Source organism: Lynx rufus, unplaced genomic scaffold (assembly GCF_022079265.1).
Source record: "Lynx rufus isolate CCGP_SWC_20201006 ecotype Redwood Valley unplaced genomic scaffold, mLynRuf1.p SCAF_5, whole genome shotgun sequence".
Lineage (NCBI taxonomy): Eukaryota > Metazoa > Chordata > Mammalia > Carnivora > Felidae > Lynx > Lynx rufus.
Genome location: NW_025814867.1, coordinates 98,676,962 through 98,699,131, shown reverse-complemented (window position 1 = coordinate 98,699,131; position 22,170 = coordinate 98,676,962). Strand labels below are relative to the sequence as shown.

General features: G+C 38.5%; 1 protein-coding gene across 1 annotated transcript in view; it reads left to right on the top strand.

Moving 5' to 3' along the window:
• GRAMD1C (GRAM domain containing 1C) overlaps nt 1-22,170 on the top strand; it is a 101,419-nt gene that overhangs the window by 34,893 nt on the left and 44,356 nt on the right. Inside the window, exon 6 of the mRNA XM_047099880.1 lies at nt 7,305-7,385. Within this exon, the coding sequence (XP_046955836.1) occupies nt 7,305-7,385 (81 nt within the window). The remainder of the gene's footprint in view (nt 1-7,304; nt 7,386-22,170) is intronic.

The window sequence follows — 22,170 nt, the reverse complement described above, 5'->3', positions numbered from 1 at the left end:
CTTCCTATAGTTTTCAGTGTATCGATTTTTCACCTCTTTGGTTTGATTTACTCCCAGGTATTTTATGTTTTTTGGTGCAATTATAAATGGGATCGATTCCTTGATTCCTCTTTCTGTTGCTTCATTATTGGTGTATAAGAATGCAACCACTTTCTGTGCATTGATTTTATATCCTGCAACTTTGCCGAATTCATGGATCAGTTCTAGCAGTTTTTTGGTGGAATCTTTAGGGTTTTCCATATAGAGTATCATGTTATCTGTGAAGAGTGAAAGTTTGACCTCCTCTTGGCTGATTTGGATGCCTTTTATTTTTTTGTGTTGTCTGATTGCTGAGGCTAAGACTTCCAATACTATGTTGAATAACAGTGGTGAGAGTGGACATCCCTGTCTTATTCCTGACCTTAGGGGGAAAGCTCTCAGTTTTTCCCCATTGAGGATGATATTAGTGTTGGGTCTTACATATATGGCATTTATGATCTCAAGGTATGATCCTTCTATCCCTACTTTCATAAGGGTTTTTATCAAGAAAGGATGTTGTATTTTGTCAAATGCTTTCTCTGCATCTATTGAGAGGATTATATGGTTCTTGTCCTTCCTTTTATTGATATGATGAATCACATTGTTTGTTTTGTGGATATTGAACCAGCCCTGCATCCCAGATGTAAATCCCACTTGGTCATGGTGAATAATTTTCTTAATGTATTGTTGGATCCAGTTGGCCAATATTTTGTTGAGGATTTTTGCATCTGTTCATCAGGGAAATTGGTCTGTAGTTCTTCTTAGTGGGGTCTCTGTCTGGTTTTGGAATCAAGGTAATTCTGGCTTCATAGAAAGAGTTTGGAGGTTTTCCTTCCATTTATATTTTTTTGAACAGCTTCAAGAGAATAGGCATTAACTCTTCCTTAAATGTTTGGTAGAATTCCCCTGGAAAGCCATCTGGCTCTGGACTTTTGTTTTTTGGCAGAGTTTGATTACTAATTCAATTTCTTTACTGGTTATGGGTCTGTTCAAATTTTCTATTTCTTCCTGTTTCAGTTTTGGTAGTTTATATGTTTCTAGGAATTTGTCCATTTCTTCCAGATTGCCCATTTTATTGGCATGTAATTGCTCATAATATTCTCTTGTTTTATTTCTGCTGTGTTGGTTGTGATCTCTACTCTTTCATTCTTGATTTTATTTATTTGGGTCCTTTCCGTTTTCTGTTTGATCAAACTGGCTGGGGGTTTGTCAAGTTTGTTAACTCTTTCAAAGAACCAGCTTTTGGTTTCATTGATCTGTTCTACTGTTTTGTTTTGTTTGTTTTTTCATCTGTCTGCTTGTTTTTGGTTTTAATAGCATTGATTTCTGCTCTAATCTTTATTATTTTCTGTCTTCTGCTGGTTTTGGGTTTTATTTGCTGTTCTTTTTCTAGCTCTTCAAGGTGTAAGGTTAGATTGTGTATCTGAGACCTATCTTCCTTCTTTAGGAAGGCCTGAATTGCTGTATACTTCCCTCTTATGATCACCTTTGGTTTTGGGCCGTGGTGTTCTCATTTTCATCGGCTTCCATGTACTTTTTAATTTTGTCTTTAACTTCTTGGCTAGCCCTTTCATTCTTTTTTTTTTTTTTAACGTTTATTTATTTGTGAGACAGAGAGAGACAGAGTATGAACAGGGGAGGGTCAGAGAGAGAGGGAGACACAGAATTGGAAATAGGCTCCAGGCTCTGAGCTGTCAGCACAGAGCCCGACACGGGGCTCGAACTCATGGACCGCGAGATCGTGACCTGAGCCGAAGTCGGATGCTTAACCGACTGAACCACCCAGGCGCCCCTAGCCCTTTCATTCTTTAGTAGGATGTTCTGTAGTCTCCAAGTATTTCTTATCTTTCCACATTTTTTCTTGTAGTTTATTTCAAATTTCATAGCATTGTGGTCTTAAAATATGCATGGTATGATCTCGATCTTTTTGTATTTGTTGAGGGCTGATTTGTGTCCCCGTGTGTGATCTATTCTGGAGAATGTTCCATGTGGACTGGAGAAGGATGTGTATTCTGCTGCTTTAGGATGAAATTTTCTGAATATATCTGTTAAGTCCATCTGGTCCAGTGTGTCATTCAAAGCCATTGTTTCCTTGTTGATTTTCTGTTTAGATGATCTGTCCATTGTTGTAAGTGGGGTGTTGAAGTCTCCTACTATTATGGTATTATTATCAGTGAGTTTCTTTGTGTTTGTGATTAATTGACGTATATATTTGGGTGCTTAATATTTGGAGCATAAATGTTTACAATTATTAAGTCTTCTTGGTGGATAGACCCCTTAATTATGGTATAATGCCCTTCTTCATCTCATGTTACAGTCTTTATTTTAAAGTGTAGATTGTCTGATATAAGTATGGCTACTCTGGCTTTCTTTTGGCAACATTAGCACGATAGATGGTTCTCCATCCCCTTATTTTCGATCTGAAGGTGTCTTTAGGTCTAAAGTGGGTCTCTAGTAAACAGCATATAGATAGATCTTGTTTTCTTATCCATTCCATTACCCTATGTCTTTTGATTGGAGCATTTAGTCCATTGATGTTTCGAGTGAATATTGAAAAATATGAATTTATTGCCGTTATGTTTCTTGTAGAGTTGGGAGTTTCTGATGGTGTTCTCTGGTCCTTTCTAGTCTTCATTGCTTTTGGTATTTTTTTTTTTTCTGTCTTTTCTCTCCTCAGAGAGTCCCCCTTAAAATTTCTTGCAGGGCTGATTTAGTGGTCATGAACTCCTTTAATTTTTGTTTGTCTGGGAAATTTTTAATCTCTCCTTCTATTTTGAATGACAACCTTGCTGGATAAAGAATTCTTGACTGCATATTTTTCCAATTCAGCACATTGAAGATATCCTGTCACTCCTTTCTGGCCTGCCAAGTGTCTGTGGATAGGTCTGCTGCAAACCTGATCTGTCTTCCCTTGTAGATTAAGGACTTTTTTCTCCCTTGCTGCTTTCATGATTCTTTCCTTGCCTGAGTATTTTGTGAATTTGACTATGATATGCCTTGTTGATGGTTGGTTTTGTTGAATCTTACGGGGGTCCTCTGTGCTTCCTGGATTTTGATGTCTGTGTCTTTCCCCAGGTTAGAAAAATCTTCTGCTATGATTTGCTCACCTAACCCTCTACTCCTTTTTCTCTCTCTTCATCTTCTGGGACCCCCTGTGATTCTGACGTTGTTCCTTTTTAGTGAGTCACTGATTTATCTAATTCTTAAATTGTGCTCTTTTACCTTAGTCTCCCTCTTTTTTCCTGCTTCATTATTCTCCATACATTTGTCCTCTATATCACTGATTCACTGCTCTGCCTCATCCATCATTGCTGCCGTGGCATCCATTTGAGATTGCAGCTCAATTATAACATTTTTATTTTATTCTGACTAGCTTTTACTTCTCTTATCTCCACAGAAAGGGATTATAATCTATTTTTGACCCCAGCTAGTATTCTTAGTATCGTGATTCTGAATTCTGCTTCAGACATCTTGCTTGTATCTCTGTTGATTAAGTCCTTGGCTGTTGTTTCTTCCTGCTCTTTTGGGGCAAATGCCTTTGTTTCGTCATTTTGAAGGAACAAAATGAATTAATAAGGTAAAAAAAAAATAAAATGGAAACATTAAAAGCAACATAAACACACAAATCAAATAAATGATGCTAGATACTGGTGTGTTTTGTCTGGTAATTGAAAGGAGTTTGATAGATTAGAGAAAAAGGGGAAAAAAGATAAAAAGTAAAAAAAATAAAAAAAAACAAAAAAAGGAAAACGTTTGAAAATTTGAGAAAATGAATACAGTGAAATAGAATAAAATGAAATGATGGGAGTAAAATAGAATTTGAAAAATTTACAAAAAAGTAAAAAATATAGTAGAAAAAATAATATTTTAATAAAAATTGAAAATAAAAATTTTTTCTCTTTCTGTATTCAAGAAAAAGAAAAGAAATGAAAAAGAAAGAAAAAAAAGACAATTGAATAGATGGAGCAGCAAACAGACTGAAATACAATTGAAATTACATGTTTTCTCCTAGAAGTCAAAGTATGAAGTACTTTATAGTCCATAAACTAAGCAGGCGGAGAGATTTGTGGTGATCCTAAAAAGCGAGGTTGGCCCAGTTGGTCTGGGCTTAGTGTAATGGCTCCGTTCTCCACTAGATGGCACCACTTAGCTTACTGGTGGTGGATTGTTGTGGCGCTTGTAGGTGTGTATGCGCATGCGCAGGAGGGGTGAAAATGGTGTCACCCAGCTACCCAGTCTCTAGTATCGGAACTATGTGCTCTCCCCGACCAGTAATTGTGCACCTGTCTTTTGTCCCCGGCTTCTGTCCACTTCCTGCTTTTACACTGTCTGTGTCCAAGCCATCAGGTTGCCAGGAGGCACCTCCCTCCTGAGTTTTATCTCAGATGTGACTCTGTTCCCCGACCCCTCACTTCTGAGAGACTGCAGCTTTGACCCTCTCAGATCCTCTGGGAGAGGGTCTCACCGAGCAATGGCCGGGTGTCAGCCACATCCAGGAATGTTCGCAGGTCCATGCTGCTGCTGATGCCCATCGACTGCTGCTGGGTGCCAGTCTGCCCCAGAAAAAGTTCACGCAATCGTGTAGCAGCAGCATTTTAGGGATTGTGGAAAATCACAACACATGTCTGGCACCAGGCTTCACCCTTAACGACCTTGTTCTAGCACCAGTGAATGTGGTCGTTCCCTGGGGTCTGCTGGGACTGGGTGGCTGCACAGCCTCTACCAAATGTCCTTCGAGTAGTGGAACCACTTCTCCCTGTGTGACCTGAGGATCTCCTGCAGTCCACTCTGCTCCTGGGGATTCACCTTTCCCACCAGAGCACCACCAGGTATTGAGCTGTGGAGTTTCAGACTCTGTGCTCCCCCTGTTTATAGAGTCTTAATGCAATTTAAACCCTCCTCTTTCACCCTTTATAGTTCAATCCCTGAGGCTGTTTCCATGTTTCCACTTTCTCTCCAGCTGCTTTTGGCGGGGGGTGCTTTTTCCATACTCTCCTCCCATCTCTGTCCTCTCTCTGCAAGCAAAAACTCATCCCTGCCCTCTGCAGCTTCTCTCTTCCCCAATTTACCTCTCCATGCTGTGTACCTGCTGAGTTCTGTGGTTCAGGTTGTGCAGATTGTTGTGTTAATCCTCATATCAGTTTTTTAGGTTTGCAGGATAGTTTAGTGTTGATCTTGCTGTATATCATGGACGCGAGATGCAGAAAAAATTTCCATGCTGTTCTGCCATCTTGACTCCTCCTCTACTTTGTTTTTAAAAGCAAATTCTATCTTATACATGTTGTTTTTCAGTTTTCCTTTCTTAAAAAGAGCTTAACAGTTTTTGGAGTTACAGGTTAGCACATAGAGCTATTTCTGTTTATACATGTGCTGTGTAGTATTTCATAGAATGAATTTACCATGGTTTCCTTGTTCTAATGTTAGTTCATTTCCAATATTTTGTTATTACCCACCAGTGCTGCAGTGAACAGCCTGACCATGCCTTCTAGAGCTCGTGTATGACTTTTCCTCACATATTTGGTGAAATTTCAGGGTCAAGCATTTTAATTTTTATAACAACTGGCATTTGCTGAATATATTTGTTCTAAGACACTGTGTTAAGTTCTTTACATATATTTTCTCATTTAATTTTTACAAAAGTTTGCTACTATAGTTATTCCCATTTTGCAGATGAGGAAACTAAGGAAAAGAAAAGTGACCCAAGGAACTAAGACCTGTAGAATTAAGTGATAGATTGTATGCATGAGTGGATAAAGTAGATTACAAGTTATTTAGTTTAAGATGTGGGAATTAGTAAGCATAAGACAGTGGTGAAAGAGAGATGAGGAGGTTTTTCTTATCTATATACCTGAACAAAAAGGTTGCAAGATTATTACAATACAAAAAATACAAAAAAAAAATGATTTGGGTCTAAGAAAATGAGATAGAGGATAGTAAGTAGTCATCGTTAAGTTACATATTATGTATGTAATTGTATTTGGAAAATCTAGATATATGCTTGTTATGAAAAGTTTTCCTTTATGGAGTATATATATATAGCAACATTTCAATTTACTAACTAGAAAATAGCACTTTAAAATCTTTCTATGAAAAGTATAAACACCCAAAACATTATTTGTTTGACATGTTATTTAACAAATCAAACAAACAGCTTTCTCATCCCTAAAAATAACCACTCAGTCATGAAAAGTCACTAACTATGGGGTCGGAAGAGATGATACACTGAGAGACTGTCGTTAGTGCTGTCACTTGTCAGATTTTCTCATAAAAGCCTATTTCAAAACGTGACTTTGCAAAATCAATTAAATGCAGAGGAAGAGATAGAGCTAAAACCAAACATAGAATTATAGATTGAAACATGCTTTTTTTTTCTATAGCATTCAAAGCAAAGTTAAGTTTTAACATGGGAGTGTTATATATATAATTAGTAGAAGTTAACTATTTCTGGATTTTTCAGAAGACCATGAAAGATGATATTATTTGAAATTAAGATCTTTAAAATAGGGCACCTGGGTGGCTCAGTTGATTAGGTATCTGCCTCTTGATCTCAGCTCTGGTCATGATCTCACTGGTTGTGGGTTTGAGCCCCACATCAGCCTCCATGGTGGTGGTGCGGAGGCTGCTTGGGATTCTCTCTCTCTCTCTCTCTCTCTCTCTCTCTCTCTCTCTCTCTCTCTCCCCCAACCCCGCCCCGTCCCTCCCCTGCTTGCACGATGTGTTGTCTCTCTCAAAATAAATAAATAAATGTAAAAAAAATTTTTAAGAAGATTATTTTAATAGTTAAATTACATGTACATAAATATCTACCTATTTCAAACTCCTTTCCTGAGTAAATATTGATAAAATTGTACTTCCTGTAAGATACAATTTTTAAAGATACCTCGTTCACGTACCAGTTACCTGTTTTTCTTCTCTTTTAGCAAAGAGTGAAACAAAAGTAATATATAGGGGCACGTTGGTGGCTCAGTCGATTAAGCATCCAACTCGGCTCAGGTCATTATCTCATGGATCATGTGTTCAAGCCCTACATTGGGCTCTGTGCTGACAGCTCAGAGCCTGGAGCCTGCTTTGAATTCTGTGTCTCCCCCTCTCTCTGCCCCTTCCCCGCTCCCACGCTCTCTCTCTCTCTCTCAAAAATAATCATTAAAAACATTTTTTTAAATATAAAGTAGGTAATGGTGTCATATTAGTTTGCTTTCACCATAGCAAGTGCCAACAGATCCTCATGACACTCCTTCCCACTTTTTTTTATGACACTAAAATCATTGTTCTGTTTTTCTTTGCAGTTTTTCTTTACATCTTTTGGTGCCAGAGACAGAAGTTACCTCAGTATCTTTAGGTTGTGGCAGAATGTACTATTAGACAAGGTAAGTGTTCATACCAGAGGCAGGTACTTATTATAATTGCAACATCCCAATGTGTACCTCAACAGTGTTTGTGAGTTGAAAGTTCCTTTTTATGTTTTTGGAGTTAATTTTGACTAGACTATTGAAATTCCAAGAAGAAACTCGAAGCAAAATAGAATCCATAGTTATGTTAAGATGTTGATTGTATAGTAGTCTCCCCTTTATCTGTAGGGGATATGGTCCAAGACCCACAGTGGATGCCTGAAACTGCAGACAGTACTGAAACTAATATATATGTTATGTTTTTTCCTATATGTGCATACCTATGATAAAATTTAATTTGTAAATTAGGCATGGTAAGAGATTAATAAAAATAACTAATTACATAGAATAATTGTAACAATATACTATAATAGAAGTTATGTGAATGTGGTATCTTTCTTTCTCTTAAAATACCTTATTATGCTATACTCATCTTTCTTCTTGATGATATGAGATTATCAAATGACTGCATGATGAAGTGAGGTGAATGACATAGCCTTGTGATGTATTGTTGTGCTACTAATTCTGATGGTATGTCAGAAGGAGGACAGTATACTTCTTGACTGTGATTGACTTCGGGTAACTAAAACTGGGGAAACTGAACTTGTAGATAAGGGGGGAGGGACTACTGCAAATCCTCAGGGTAACCACCAAGAAAATAGCTTTAAAAATATAGTAAAAGAAATATCAAGGGAATTAAAATGGTATACTAGATTTATTTCACACATAAGGCAGTAATGGAAGAATAGAGGGACTAACAAGATATAAGACACATAGAAAAAAATAGCAAAATGGCTATTAAACATAGCCATTAAATCATTAAACATAAAAGATTAAGCACTTTATTTTTTTTTATTTTATTTTTTTTATTTTTATTTTTTTCAACATTTATTTATTTTTGGGACAGAGAGAGACAGAGCATGAACGGGGGAGGGGCAGAGAGAGAGGGAGACACAGAATCGGAAACAGGCTCCAGGCTCTGAGCCATCAGCCCAGAGCCCGACGCGGGGCTCGAACTCACGGACCGCGAGATCGTGACCTGGCTGAAGTCGGACGCTTAACCGACTGCGCCACCCAGGCGCCCCAAGATTAAGCACTTTAATCAGAAGGCAGAGGTAGGCAGAAAGAATGAAAAAAAAAACTTGATCCAACTATATGCTGTCTATATGAAATATGTTAGATTTAAAGATACAAACAGATGGACAATAAAAGGATGGAAACAAAATATACCATACAAATAGTAACCAAAAGAAAGTTGAAGTGACTGCAGTAGTATCAAACAAAATAGACTGTAAAACAAAAATTAATAGAGACAAGGAATAATATTTTATAATACTAAAAGTCAATCCATAACAATTTATAAACTTATATACACCTAATAACAGAGCCCTAAAATACATGAAACAAACCTGGCAGAATTGAAGGGGGAAACAGACAATTCAACAATAATAGTTGGAGATTTCAACACCCCACTTTCAATTATGTGTAGAACAACCAAGGAGATCAACAAGAAAACAGAAGACTTGAACAAAACTATAAACTAACTAGAACTAAAAGACATCTAAGGGACAGTCCACTCAAAACAGAATACACATCCTTCTCAAGTATACATGGAACATTCTCCAGGACAGACCATATGCTAGACCATAAAAGAAACCTTAGTAATTCAAGAGTATTGAAATAATACAGTGGACCACAATGGAATGAAATTAGAACTCAATAACAGATGTTTGGGAAATTCATAAAAAGTGGGTATTAAATAGGACATTCCTAAATAGAGTCCAAGGAGAATTCACAAGATAAATTAGAACATAGTTTGAGTTAAATGAAAACAAAAAGACAACATACTAGAACTCATGAGATACAGTTAAAGCAGTGCTAAAAGGGGGATATTATAACTATAAATATCTATATTATAAAAGAAGAATGATTTCAAATGAATAACCTAACTTTTCACCTTAAGAAATTAGAGTAAAGAAAACACACTAAACTTAAAGGAAATAGAAGCAAGGAAGTACTAAACATTAGAACAGAAGTGAATGAAAAAGAGATTTCAAAAAGATGATCAACAGAACCAAAAGATTTTTCTTTGAAAAGATCAATAAAGTTGACAATTTTTAGCTAGACTGAACAAGAAAAAAATATTAAAATTATTAAATTCAGAAGTGAAACTGGAAACATTACTACTGACCCTACAAAATGAAGAGGATTCAGGAAGATGGCAGCGTAGGAGGACGCTGGGCTCACCTCGTCCTGCTGATCACTTAGATTCCATCCATACCTGCCTAAATAACCCAGAAAACCACCAGAAGACTAGCAGAACGGACTCTCTGGAGCCAAGCATAGACAAGAGGCCCACGGAAGAGGGTAGGAAGGGCGGAGAGGCGGTGCGCGCTACACGGACTGGCGGGAGGGAGCCAGGGCGGTGGAGGGGCAGCCTGCCTGGCAAGACAGAGCCTGAGTCTGGCTTGCAAAAGTGGAGGGGCCGGACTGCATGAGTTCTGATGGCCAGCAGGACTTAACATCTGGAATGTTATAAGTCAACAGCTCTGCTCAGAGAGTGGGAGGGTGAGAGGACAACAGGAGGGAGAGGTGTAGAGCCCTGGAAGACAGAGCTCTGCTCGACCAGGAACAAAGGCGCTGGCCAGTGCCATCTCCCTCTCCCATCCCCCAGCCAAAACCCCAAAGGGAACCAGTTCACCGAACTTGCTTGTGCACTGCGCAAACACCCAACTGTCCTTCTGTGGATTCATAACTCCGACAGGTTGGCCTCCCTCCCGATGCTGCAGGGCCCCTCCTACAGGGGACCACCCACAGCAAAGCTAGCTGAGCCTGCCCCTCCCACCCCTGTGCACCTTGTGGATCCACCCCGGTTAATACACCAGATCCCATCAAAGCAGCACCACAAGCCTGGCAGTGTGCAAGTAGCCCAGACAGGGGCCACACCACTCCACAGTGAGTTCTGCCCCTGGGAGAGAGAAAGATAAGGTACACACCAGTCTGACTGTAGCCCTAGTGGTGGGCTGGGGACAGACATCAGGTCTGACTATGGCCCTGTCCACCAACACAAGTTACTCCAGACAGCACAGGGGAAGTGCCCTGCAGTTCCATGCCACCCCAGGGACTATCCAAAATGACAAAATGAAAGAATTCTCCTCAAAAGAAACTCCAGGAAGTAGCGACAGCTATCAAATTGATCAGAAACGATTTAAGCAATATAATAGAACAAGAATTATAATAATAGTCATAAAATTAATCGCTGGGCTTGAAAAAATTATAGAGAACAGCAGAGAATCTATTGCTACAGAGATCAAGGGACTAAGAAATAGGAGGAGCTAAAAAATGCTATAAATGAGGTGCATAATAAAATGGTGGTGACCACAGCTTGGATTGAAGGGGCAGAGGAGAGAATAGGTGAATTAGAAGATAAAATTATGGAAAAAGAGGAAGCTGAGAAAACGAGATAAAAAAATCCAGGAGTATGAGGGGAGAATTAGAGAACTAAGTGATGCAATCAAACATAACAATATCCATATAATAGGAATTCCAGAAGAGGAAGAGAGAGAGAAAGGGGCTGAAGGTGTACTTGAACAAATCATAGAACTTCCCTGATCTGGGGAAGGAAAAAGGCATTGAAATCCAAGAGGCGCAGAGAACTCCCTTAGACATAACTTGAATCGATCTTCTGCATGACATATCATAGTGAAACTGGCAAAATACAAGGATAAAGAGAAAATTCTGAAAGCATCTAGGGATAAACTCTAACATATAAAGGGAGACCGATAAGACTAGTGGCAGACCTATCTACTGAAACTTGGCAGGCCAGAAAGGAATGGCAGGAAATCTTCAATGTGATGAACAGAAAAAATATGCAGCCGAGAATCCTTTATCCAGCAAGTCTGTCATTCAGAATAGAAGGAGAGATAAAGGTCTTCCCAAACAAACAAAAACTGAAGGAATTCATCACCACTAAACCACTAAACCATCACCACTAAACCAACCACTAATAAGAGATCCTAAGGGGGATTCTGTGAGTGAAATGTTGCAAGGACCAGAAAGTACCAGAGACTTCACTACAAGCATGAAACCTACAGACATCACAATGACTCTAAACCCATATCTTTCTATAATAACACTGAATGTAAATGGACTAAATTCTCCAACCAAAAGACATAGGGTATCAGAATGTATAAAAAACCAAGACCCATCTATTTGCTGTCTACAAGAGACTCATTTTAGACCTGAGGACACCTTCAGATTGAAAGTGAGGGAATGGAGAACTATCTATCATGCTACTGGAGTAGCCATAGAAGAAAGCTGGAGTAGCCATACTTGTATCAGACAAACTAGACTTTAAAGGCTGTAACAAGAGATGAAGAAGGGCATTATATAACCATTACAGGGTCTATCCATCAGGAAGAGCTAACAATTATAAATGTCTATGCACCCAATACGGGAGCCCCAAATATATAAAAGAATTAATCACAAACATAAGCAACCTTATTGATAAGAATGTGGTAATTGCAGGGGACTTTAATACTCCACTTACAATAATGGATAGATCATCTAGACACAGGATCAATAAAGAAACAAGGGCCCTGAATGATACATTGGCTCAGATGGACTTGACAGATATATTTAGAACTCTGAATCCCAAAGCAATAGAGTATATTTTCTTCTCAAGTGCACACAGAACATTCTCCAAGATAGATCACATACTGGGTCACAAAACAGCCCTTCATAAGTATACAAGAATTGAGATCATACCATGCATACTTTCAGACCACAATGCTATGAAGCTTGAAATCAACCACAGGAAAAAGTCTGGAAAACCTCCAAAAGCATGGAGGTTAAACAACTACTAAAGAATGAGTGGGTCAACCAGGCAATTAGAGAAGAAATTAAAAAATATATGGAAACAAACAAAAATGAAAATAAAACAATCCAAACAATTTGGGATGCAGCGAAGGCAGTGCTGAGAGGAAAATACATTGCGATCCAGGCCTATGTCAAGAAACAAGAAAAATCCCAAATACAAAATCTAACAGCACACCTAAAGGAAATAGAAGCAGAACAGCAAAGACACCCCAAACCCAGAAGAAGAAGGGAAATAATAAAGATCAGAGCAGAAATAAACAATATAGAATCTAAAAAAAACTGTAGAGCAGATCAATGAAACCAAGAGTTGGTTTTTTTGAAAAAATAAAATTGATAAACCTCTAGCCAGGCTTCTCAAAAAGAAAAGGGAGATGACCCAAATAGATAAAATCATAATGAACATGGAATTATTACAACCAATCCCTCAGAAATACAAGCAATTATCAGGGAATACTATGAAAAATTATATGCCAACAAACTGGACACCCAGGAAGAAATGGACAAATTCCTAAGCACCCACACACTTCCAAAACTCAAACAGAAAGAAATAGAAAACTTGAACAGACCCATAACCAGCAAAGAAATTGAATCAGTTATCAAAAATCTCCCAACAAATAAGAGTCCAGGACCAGATGGCTTCCCAGGGGAATTCTACCAGACATTTAAAGCAGAGATAATACCTATCCTTCTCAAGCTGTTCCAAAAAAATAGAAAGGGAAGGAAAACTTCCAGACTCATTCTATGAAGCCAGCATTACTTTGATTTCCAAACCAGACAGAGACCCAGCAAAAAAAGAGAACTACAGACCAATATCCCTGATGAATATGGATGCAAAAATTCTCAATAAGATACTAGCAAATCGAATTCAATAGCATATAAAAAGAATTATTCACCATGATCAAGTGGTATTCATTCCTGGGATGCAGGGCTGGTTCAACATTCGCAAATCAATCAATGTGATACATCACATTAATAAAAGAAAACATAAGGGGTGCCTGGGTGGCTCAGTTGGTTGAGCGTCCGACTTCGGCTCAGGTCATGATCTCATGGTCCGTGAGTTCGAGCCCCGCGTCGGGCTCTGTGCTGACAACTCAGAGCCTGGAGCCTGCTTCAGATTCTGTGTCTCCCTCTCTCTCTGCCCCTCCCCTGTTCATGCTCTGTCTCTCTCTGTCTCAAAAATAAATAAACATTAAAAAAATAATAAAAAAATAAAAGAAAAGATAAGAACCATATGATCCTGTCAATCAATGCAGAAAAAACATTTGACAAAATTCAGCATCATTTCTTAATAAAAACCCTCGAGAAAGTCGGGATAGAAGGAACATACTTAAACATCATAAAAGCCATTTATGAAAAGCCCACAGCTAATATCATCCTCAATGGGGAAAAACTGAGAGAGTTCCCCCTGAGATCAGGAACATGACAGGGATGTCCTCTCTCACTGCTGTTGTTTAACATAGTGTTGGAAGTGCTATCATCAGCAATCAGACAACAAAAGGAAATCAAAGGCATCAAAATTGGCAAAGATGAAGTCAAGCTTTCACTTTTTGCAGATGACATGATATTATACATGGAAAACCCGATAGACTCCACCAAAGTCTGCTAGAACTGATACATGAATTCAGCAAAGTCGCAGGATACAAAATCAATGTATAGAAATCAGTTGCATTCTTATACACTAACAATGAAGCAACAGAAAGACAAATAAATAAACTGATCCCATTCACAATTGCACAAAGAAGCATAAAATATCTAGGAATAAACCTAACAAAAGATGTAAAAGATCTGTATGCTGAAAACTATAGAAAGCTTATGAAGGAAATTGAAGAAGACGTAAAGAAATGGAAAAACATTCTGTGCTCATGGATTGGAAAAATAAATATTGTTAAAATGTCAATACTACCCAAAGCAATCTACACATTCAGTGCAATCCTAATCAAAATTGCACCAGCATTCTTCTTGAAGCTAGAACAAGCAATCCTAAAATTTGTGTGGAACCACAAAAGATCCTGAATAGCCAAAGTAATTTTGAAGAAGACCAAAGCAGGAGGCATCACAACCCCAGACTTAAGCCTCTACTACAAAGCTATAATCATCAAGACAGCATGGTATTGGCACAAAAACAGACACATAGACCAATGGAATGGAATAGAAACCCCAGAATTAGTCCCACAAAAGTATGGCCAACTAATCTTTGACAAAGCAGGAAAGAATATCCAATGGAAAAAGTACAGACTCTTTAACAAATGGTGCTGGGAGAACTGGACAGCAACATACAGAAGGATGAAACTAGACCACTTTCTTACACCATTCACAAAAATAAACTCAAAATTTGTAAAGGACCTGAATGTGAGATAAGAAACCATCAGCACTCTAGAAGAGAAAGAAGGAAAAAAACCTCTCTGACCTCAGCCACAGCAATTTCTTACTTGACACATCCCCAAAGACAAGGGAATTGAAAGCAAAAATGAACTATTGGGACCTCATGAAGATAAAATGCTTCTGCACTGCAAAGGAAACTATCAACAAAACTAAAAGGCAACCAACCGAATGGGAAAAGATAATTGCAAATGACATATCAGACAAAGGGCTAGTATCCAAAATCTATAAAGAGCTTACCAAACTCCACACCCGAAAAATAAATAATCCAGTGAAGAAATGGGTAGAATACATGAATAGACACTTCTCTAAAGAAGACACCCAGATGCCAACAGGCACATGAAAAGATGCTCAACCTCGCTCCTAATCAGGGAAATACAAATCAAATCCACACTCAGATATGACCTCACCCCAGTCAGAGTGGCTAAAATGAACAAATCAGGAGACTATAGATGCTGGTGAGGATGTGGAGAAACGGGAACCCTCTTGTATTGTTGGTGGGAATGCAAACTGGTGCAGCCATTCAGGAAAACAGTGTGGAGGTTCCTCAAAAAATTAAAAATAGATCTACCCTATGACCCAGCAATAGTACTGCTAGGAATTTACCCAAGGGATACAGGAGTAATGATGCATAGGGGCACTTGTACCCCTATGTGTTTATAGCAGCACTCTCAACAATAGCCGAATTATGGAAAGAGCCTAAATGCCCATCAACTGGTGAATGGATAAAGAAATTGTGGTTTATATGCACAATGGAATACTACGTGGCAATGAGAAAGAATGAAATATGGCCTTTTGTAGCAACGTGGATGGAACTGGAGAGTGTTATGCTAAGTGAAATAAGTCATACAGAGAAAGACAGATGCCATATGTTTTCACTCTTATGTGGATCCTGAGAAACTTAACAGAAACCCATGGGGGAGGGGAAGAAAAAAAAAAGGTTAGAGAGGGAGGGAGCCAAAACATAAGAGACTCTTAAAAACTGAGAGCAAACTGAGGGTTGATGGGGGGGGTGGGAGGGAGAGGTGGGTAGGTGATGGGTATTGAGGAGGGCACCTGTTGGGATGAGCACTGGGTGTTGTATGGAAACCAATTTGACAATAAATGTCATATTTAAAAAAAACAAAATGAAGAGGATTCTTACCATGAACATTGTATGCCAACAAATTAGTCTAAATGAAATGGACACACTTGTGACTAGAAAGTCATAAAACACTGCAAACTGACTCAAGTAGAAATGAAAAATCTGAATAGACCTATAACAACAAAAGAGATTGAATTAGCAATTAAAAAAAGTCTACCTACAAAGGAAATCTCAGGTCCAGATGGCTTCTTTGGTGAATTGTGCCAAATGTTTACAGTAGAATTAACATCAATCCTTCACAATGTATTTCAAAAAATAGAAGAGGAGAGAATACTTCCCAACTCAGTCATTGAGGCCACTGTTCCTTTGATAACCAAAACCAGACAAAGAACATCACAAGAAACCTACAGGACAATTTTTATGTTCATTGTGTCTCTGTTCATTTTGTTTATGATTATAGACATAAAAATGCTCAACAAAACCAAACCAAAATCCAAGCCAATTTAGCAAAACAAATCCAGCCACATATAAAAATGATTATATGCTGTGACTAGGTAGAATTTATACAGGTGATTCAACCTATGAACATCAGTCAGTGTAATACACTATATTAGTAGAATAAAGGACAAAAACGACATGATCATTTCAATCAATACAGAAAAAATGTGACAAGAGCCAACATCTTTTCATGATAAAAAAAAAAAAATTAAGTGGGACTAGCAGGGAATTTCTTTGATCTAATAAAACTAACATACTTAATGGTAAGAGATCAATGCTTCCCACCTCAGGTCAAGAACAAGACAAGGATGTAGTTTCTTACCATTTCTTTCTTCCTTTCTTTTTTTTTAATGTTTATTTTTGAGAAAGAGAGAGAGAGTGTGTGTGTGCACGCATGTGAGAGCTGGGGAGGGGCAGAGAGAGGGAAACAGAATCCAAAGCCGGCACAGCACTGACAGCAGAGAGCCCTAGGCAGGGCTTGAACCCATGAACTTTGATATCATGACCTGGGCCAAATTACAATCTTTCTTGCCATTTCTATTCAACATTGTATTGAAGGCTCTAGCCAGGGAAATTAGGCAAAAAAAAAAAAAAAAAAAAAAAAAAAAAAAAAGAAGTAAAAGACATCCAATTAAAAATGAAGAAATAAAACTATCTCCACTGGTAGATAGTATGTTTTTGTATATGTAAAGTTCTAAGGAAATCCATAAAAACCCATTAGAACTAATAAGTTCAGCAAGTTGCAGAACATATGATCAAAATACAAAAATCAATTATATATTTCTATACACTCAAAATGAACAATCCAAAATTAAAAAAAAATATAGTTCATTTATAAATTTTTTTTTAACTTTTATTTATTTTTGAGAGACAGAGAGAGACAGAGCATGAATGAGGGAGGGGCAGAGAGAGAGGGAGATATAGAATCCGAAGCAGGCTCCAGGCTTTGAGCTGTCAGCACAGAGCCCGACACGGGGCTCAAACCCGTGAACTGTGAGATCATGACTTGAACTGAAGTTGGATGCTTAACCGACTGAGCCACCCAGGCACCCCAAAAATAGTTCATTTATAATAATATCAAAAAGAATAAAATACTTGGGAACAAATTTAACAAAAGAAGTTTAAGATGAACACTGAAAGCTACTAAATATTGTGAGAAGAAATTAAACAATACAAGTGAAAAGAGTCTCATGCTCATGGATCAGAAGACTTGATATTGTTAAGTTGGCAATACTCCCCAAATTGATTTGCAGATTCAGTGCAATCCCTATCAAAATCCCAACTGGCTTTTTTTTTTTTTTAAGAAATTGACAAGCAGATCCTAAAACTCATATGGAAATGCAAGGTACCCAGAATAGTCAAAACATCTTGAAGAAGGAGAATAAAATTAGATGAATTAGTCTGTTAGGGCTGCCATTACAAAATACTACAGACTGGGTGGCTTAAACAGCATAAATGTATTTTCTCACCCTTCCAGAAGCTGAAAGTCCAAGATCGTGGAATGGGCAGGGTGAATTTCTGGTGAGACCCCTCTCATTGGCTTGCAGCCTTCTCACTGGTTTTCCCTCTGTTCATGCACATTCCTGGTATCTCTTCCCTTTTTTTTTTTTTCATTATTTTTATGTGGGGTTTTTTGTTTGTTTGTTTTTTGAGAGAGAGAGAGCATGAAAGCAGGAGAGGGGCAGAGGGAGGGAGAGAGAGAGACTCTTAAGGAGGCTCCATGCTGGGCATGGAGCTCAACATGGGCCTTGAACTTAGGACCGTGAGATCATGACCTGAACCAAAATCAAGAGTTGGATGCTTAACTGACTGAGCCACCCAGGCACCCCAAGGTATCTCTTCCTCTTATATAAATACCAGTCCTATTAGGTTAGGACCCCACCCTCATGACTTCTGTCTTAGCTCAAGCTGCTATAACAAAATGCTGTAGACTGGGTGGCTAAAGGTACAGAAATTTATTTCCTCATAGTTCTAGGGGCTGGAAGTCTGAAATCAGGATGCCAGCTTTGGTTGGGTTCTGGTGAGAATACTTCTTGCCTTCTCATTGTGTCCTGACATAGCAGGGAAGGAGAGAGAGAGCCAGAGCCAGAGTGAGCAAACTTTCTGGTGTCTTTTCTTATAAAGGCACTAATCTTATCATGAGAGTCCTGCCCTCATTTACCTCATCTAAACCTAATTATCTCCCAAAGGCCTCACCTGCAAATAATATCACATTGGGAGTTAGCGCTTCAACATATGAATTTCAGGGGGGAGGACACAATTCAAACCATAGCAACTTCATTAACTTTAATTTTCTCCTTAAAGTCCCTGTTTTCAAATATAGTCACATTGGGGGGTTAGGGCTTCACATATAAAATTTAGGAGAATGCAATTCAGTCCATAACATTGGAAGACTTGCACTTTTTTTTTTTTTGATGTTTACTGTAAAGCTGCAATAATCAAGGCAGTAAGTTTACTGGTGTCAGTCTAGACATATACATTAATGGAATAGAATGGAGAGTCCAGAAATAAAATCTTACACTTACCAGCCTTAAATTGATTTTTGACAAGGGTGCCAAAATAATTCAACAGGGAAAGAAGTCTTTTCACCAAATGGTGCTGGCACAACTAGATAGCACATACTAAAGAATGAATTTTGATTCCTACTTTAGATGGTATACAATAATTAAGTCAAAATGGATCACAGACTTAAATGTAAGATCTTAAAGTATAAAACTCTCAGAAGAAACTGTAGCTGTGAATCTTTATGACTTTTGGGTTAGATAGTTGTTTCTTAGATATGATACCAAAACCTCAAGTGACAAAAAAATAAATTGGACTTTAATTCAGAACTTTTACACTTGAATGTATCCATCAAGAAAGTGAAAAGACAACTCAAGGACTAGGAGAAAATATTTGCAAGTTATGTTTCTGATAAGGCATTCATATCTAGAACATAGAAGGAACTATTACAACTCAACAACAACAAAAAGACAACCTATTAAGAAAATGGGCAAAGGATTTGAATAGTCATTTCTGCAAAGATCTACAAATGGCGAGTAAGTGCATGCAAAGATGCACAATGTCATTAGCCATTCGGGAAACATAAAACCACACCAAGGTACTACTTCACATTCATTGGGACAGCTAAAATAAAAAGCAGACCTTGACAACAGTTAAGGATGTGGAGAAACTAGAGCCCTCATACATTGCTGGTGGGGTTCTAAAATTTTGAAAACTTTGAAAAAATAGTTTGGCAGTTTTTATGTTAGACATAGTTTTTGCATGACCCAGCAATTCCACTCCTAGGTTTTTATGCATGAGAATTGAAAGCATATATTCACACAGAAACTTGCACTTGAAGGTTCTTAGCATTATTCACAAAGCCAAGAAGTGGAAATATCCTAAATGTTCATCAACTGATGAATGGGTAAACAGAGTGTCTATTCACAAAATAGAGTATTATTCATCAATACAAATGAGGGAAGTAATGATACATGTTACAACATAGATGATCCTTGAAACATTATGCTACGTGAAAAAAGCCAGTCCCCAAATAACATATATTGCATGATCCTGCTTTTATGAAATGTCCAGTATAGGCAAAGTCATAGAAGTAGAGAGTAAGTTTGTTTCCAGGAGGAGGGAGAAATGAAAAGTGACTGCTAATGGATTTGGGTATCTTTTGGGTGTATGAAAATGTTCTAGACTTAGTGGTGATAATTGTACAGCTCAGGATATGCTAAAAACTTCTCAATTGTACATTTAAAGTAAATTTTATGATATGTGAATTATAGCTCAATAAATCCGTCATTTTAAAAAAATGGCTTGGGGGGTGGTGTAGAGATTCCTAGCTGGTAAGAAAGGCTTCTTTGCAGCTGAAGCTTAAACATTGGAGGCCAGAACTTTACCTCCTCTCCTCCCCACTCTCCAGCTAAGCCACTCACTGGGGTGGACACATTGTGGCCTTTGTGGCTCTTATGGTTGAATGGTTTTCGAACTTTGGGGCAGCTGCTGAAGTTGCGGTCTACCAAACAGTGCCCCACTTGGCTGCTTTCACTTTCTCAGAGTCCTGGGGACACGGAGAAGTGGCCTGGAAGTCCCCAGTTGGAGCAGAGAGGAGAGACACGGGTGAGGGTGGGGAGCTTGCCGAGCCCAGCCCCTCCTCCCTCCTTAAGTGAATAGACAAGACTGGCAGTGAAGCACCATGTGCAAGCTCGCCTCGTCCCCATGAGTGTTTTCTGGTGTTTGGGCACCCAGGCTCCCCAGAGCCCTGCACCCATGTTCTTGGCCTGGGCAATGCTAGGGGTGGCGGCCCATGGATGCCTGGTCTGGTGGTGTGCGGCAGCCACCTGCAGGAGTATGGGGCAGCTGCACAAAGACTTCCTGCCCTACAGCTCTGCGTTGCCCTTTCAGCGTTGTGCTGCAGAAAGCCTGTTTCCCCTATGTTAGGCCCGCCATGTTCGGTTATATTGTTATAATTACAGTGGGCTGCTCTTGCTGGTATGGGCTGAAAACGACAGTGTTGCCCTAGAGACCTGTCTAATGCTACCCTCCAATGCCAAGTTTTCTGAGTTTTTTGGCAATCCCCCAGTTGCATCCCTCATTTTAATAAGGAGCCAAAGACTGCTATTGCAGCCTGCATTTGGTTATGTGCTGGATCTGAGCATCCTCCCCACATCCCATTTGCACTTATAGGTGAGAAAGTTGAGATACATCCTTATGAAAACAAGCAACTCCAGAGAAGTGATAAAGTTTAGGTTTACAGATGAGCCAAGGAAGAAACAGATTCGAACTTTAATGAAAAAAAATTTAAAAAGCTCTTTGAAGTGGGAGGAAGAAAGGTAATTCCATGGTACTTTTAAGGCCACTAAAGCATTACTGGGTGGGAGTAAAATGTAAACCTCTTTGAAAAGATCCTGATGTCACCTGTGTTCTTGATGTGTACAAAAGGAGTGTCACCATCTTTATTGTAGTTTTGCTTTAATTTATATCTTTGGATTATTTGGTTCTTTCACGTTGAACTTGTGACTATCTTGATTGGATACCATACCCTCATTTTAATAAACAGAATGGTAACCATTTCTGCTGTATACTAAAACAAAATCAATGTTTAAGCATATTGTGTGTTAAATACAATACAGAACTTAAACTCCAACTGAAGTTGGAGATGAGATCTCACTTTTAAAACTGCCCTCACCATGGGGGCTCCTGGGTGGCTCAGTCAGTTAAGCGTCTGACTTCGGCTCAGTCATGATCTCACTTTTGGGTTTGTGGGTTTGAGCCCCGTGTCCGGCTCTGCACTGAGCTCTTGGAGCCTGGAACCTGCTTTGGATTCTGTGTCTCCCTGTCTCTATGTTCCTCCCCCATTCACATTCTGTCTCTGTCTCTCTCAAAAATAAACATTAAATAATTAAAAAAAAATAAAAAATAAAACTGACCTCACTAAAATTTTAAACATTGTGGAATTCACCTGGAAAAGGAACTAGAAAACAAAACCAAAACCACCCTTCCTGTATTTTCCTAGTGATCTTTGAAAAACAGTTTTTTAAAACATACTAATATCTGTAACAATTGTAGCAATTCTCAGTTATGAGGTGTTAGTTGTCAGGCATAATGCTAAGTGCTTGGTATAGTTTTAGTATTGTCTGCAATTTTTACACACTTCAGTTGCCTTCTAGTTTTTGAAAGTGATAAAGCCGCATTGGTTAGATTTCTTGAACTTTCATAATACTATTCCTTCAAAAAAGCAAAATCCATAAAATATACAGTATAACTACAAAATTCTATAAAAAACCTAACCATTTGAATAATACATTTTATATATATATTATGCACATATACACACACACATATATATATATTTTTCTTTCCCCCAAAATATTTTTAGGGGCACTTGGGTGACTAAGTCGGTTGAGCATGTGACTCTTGATTTCAGTTCAGGTC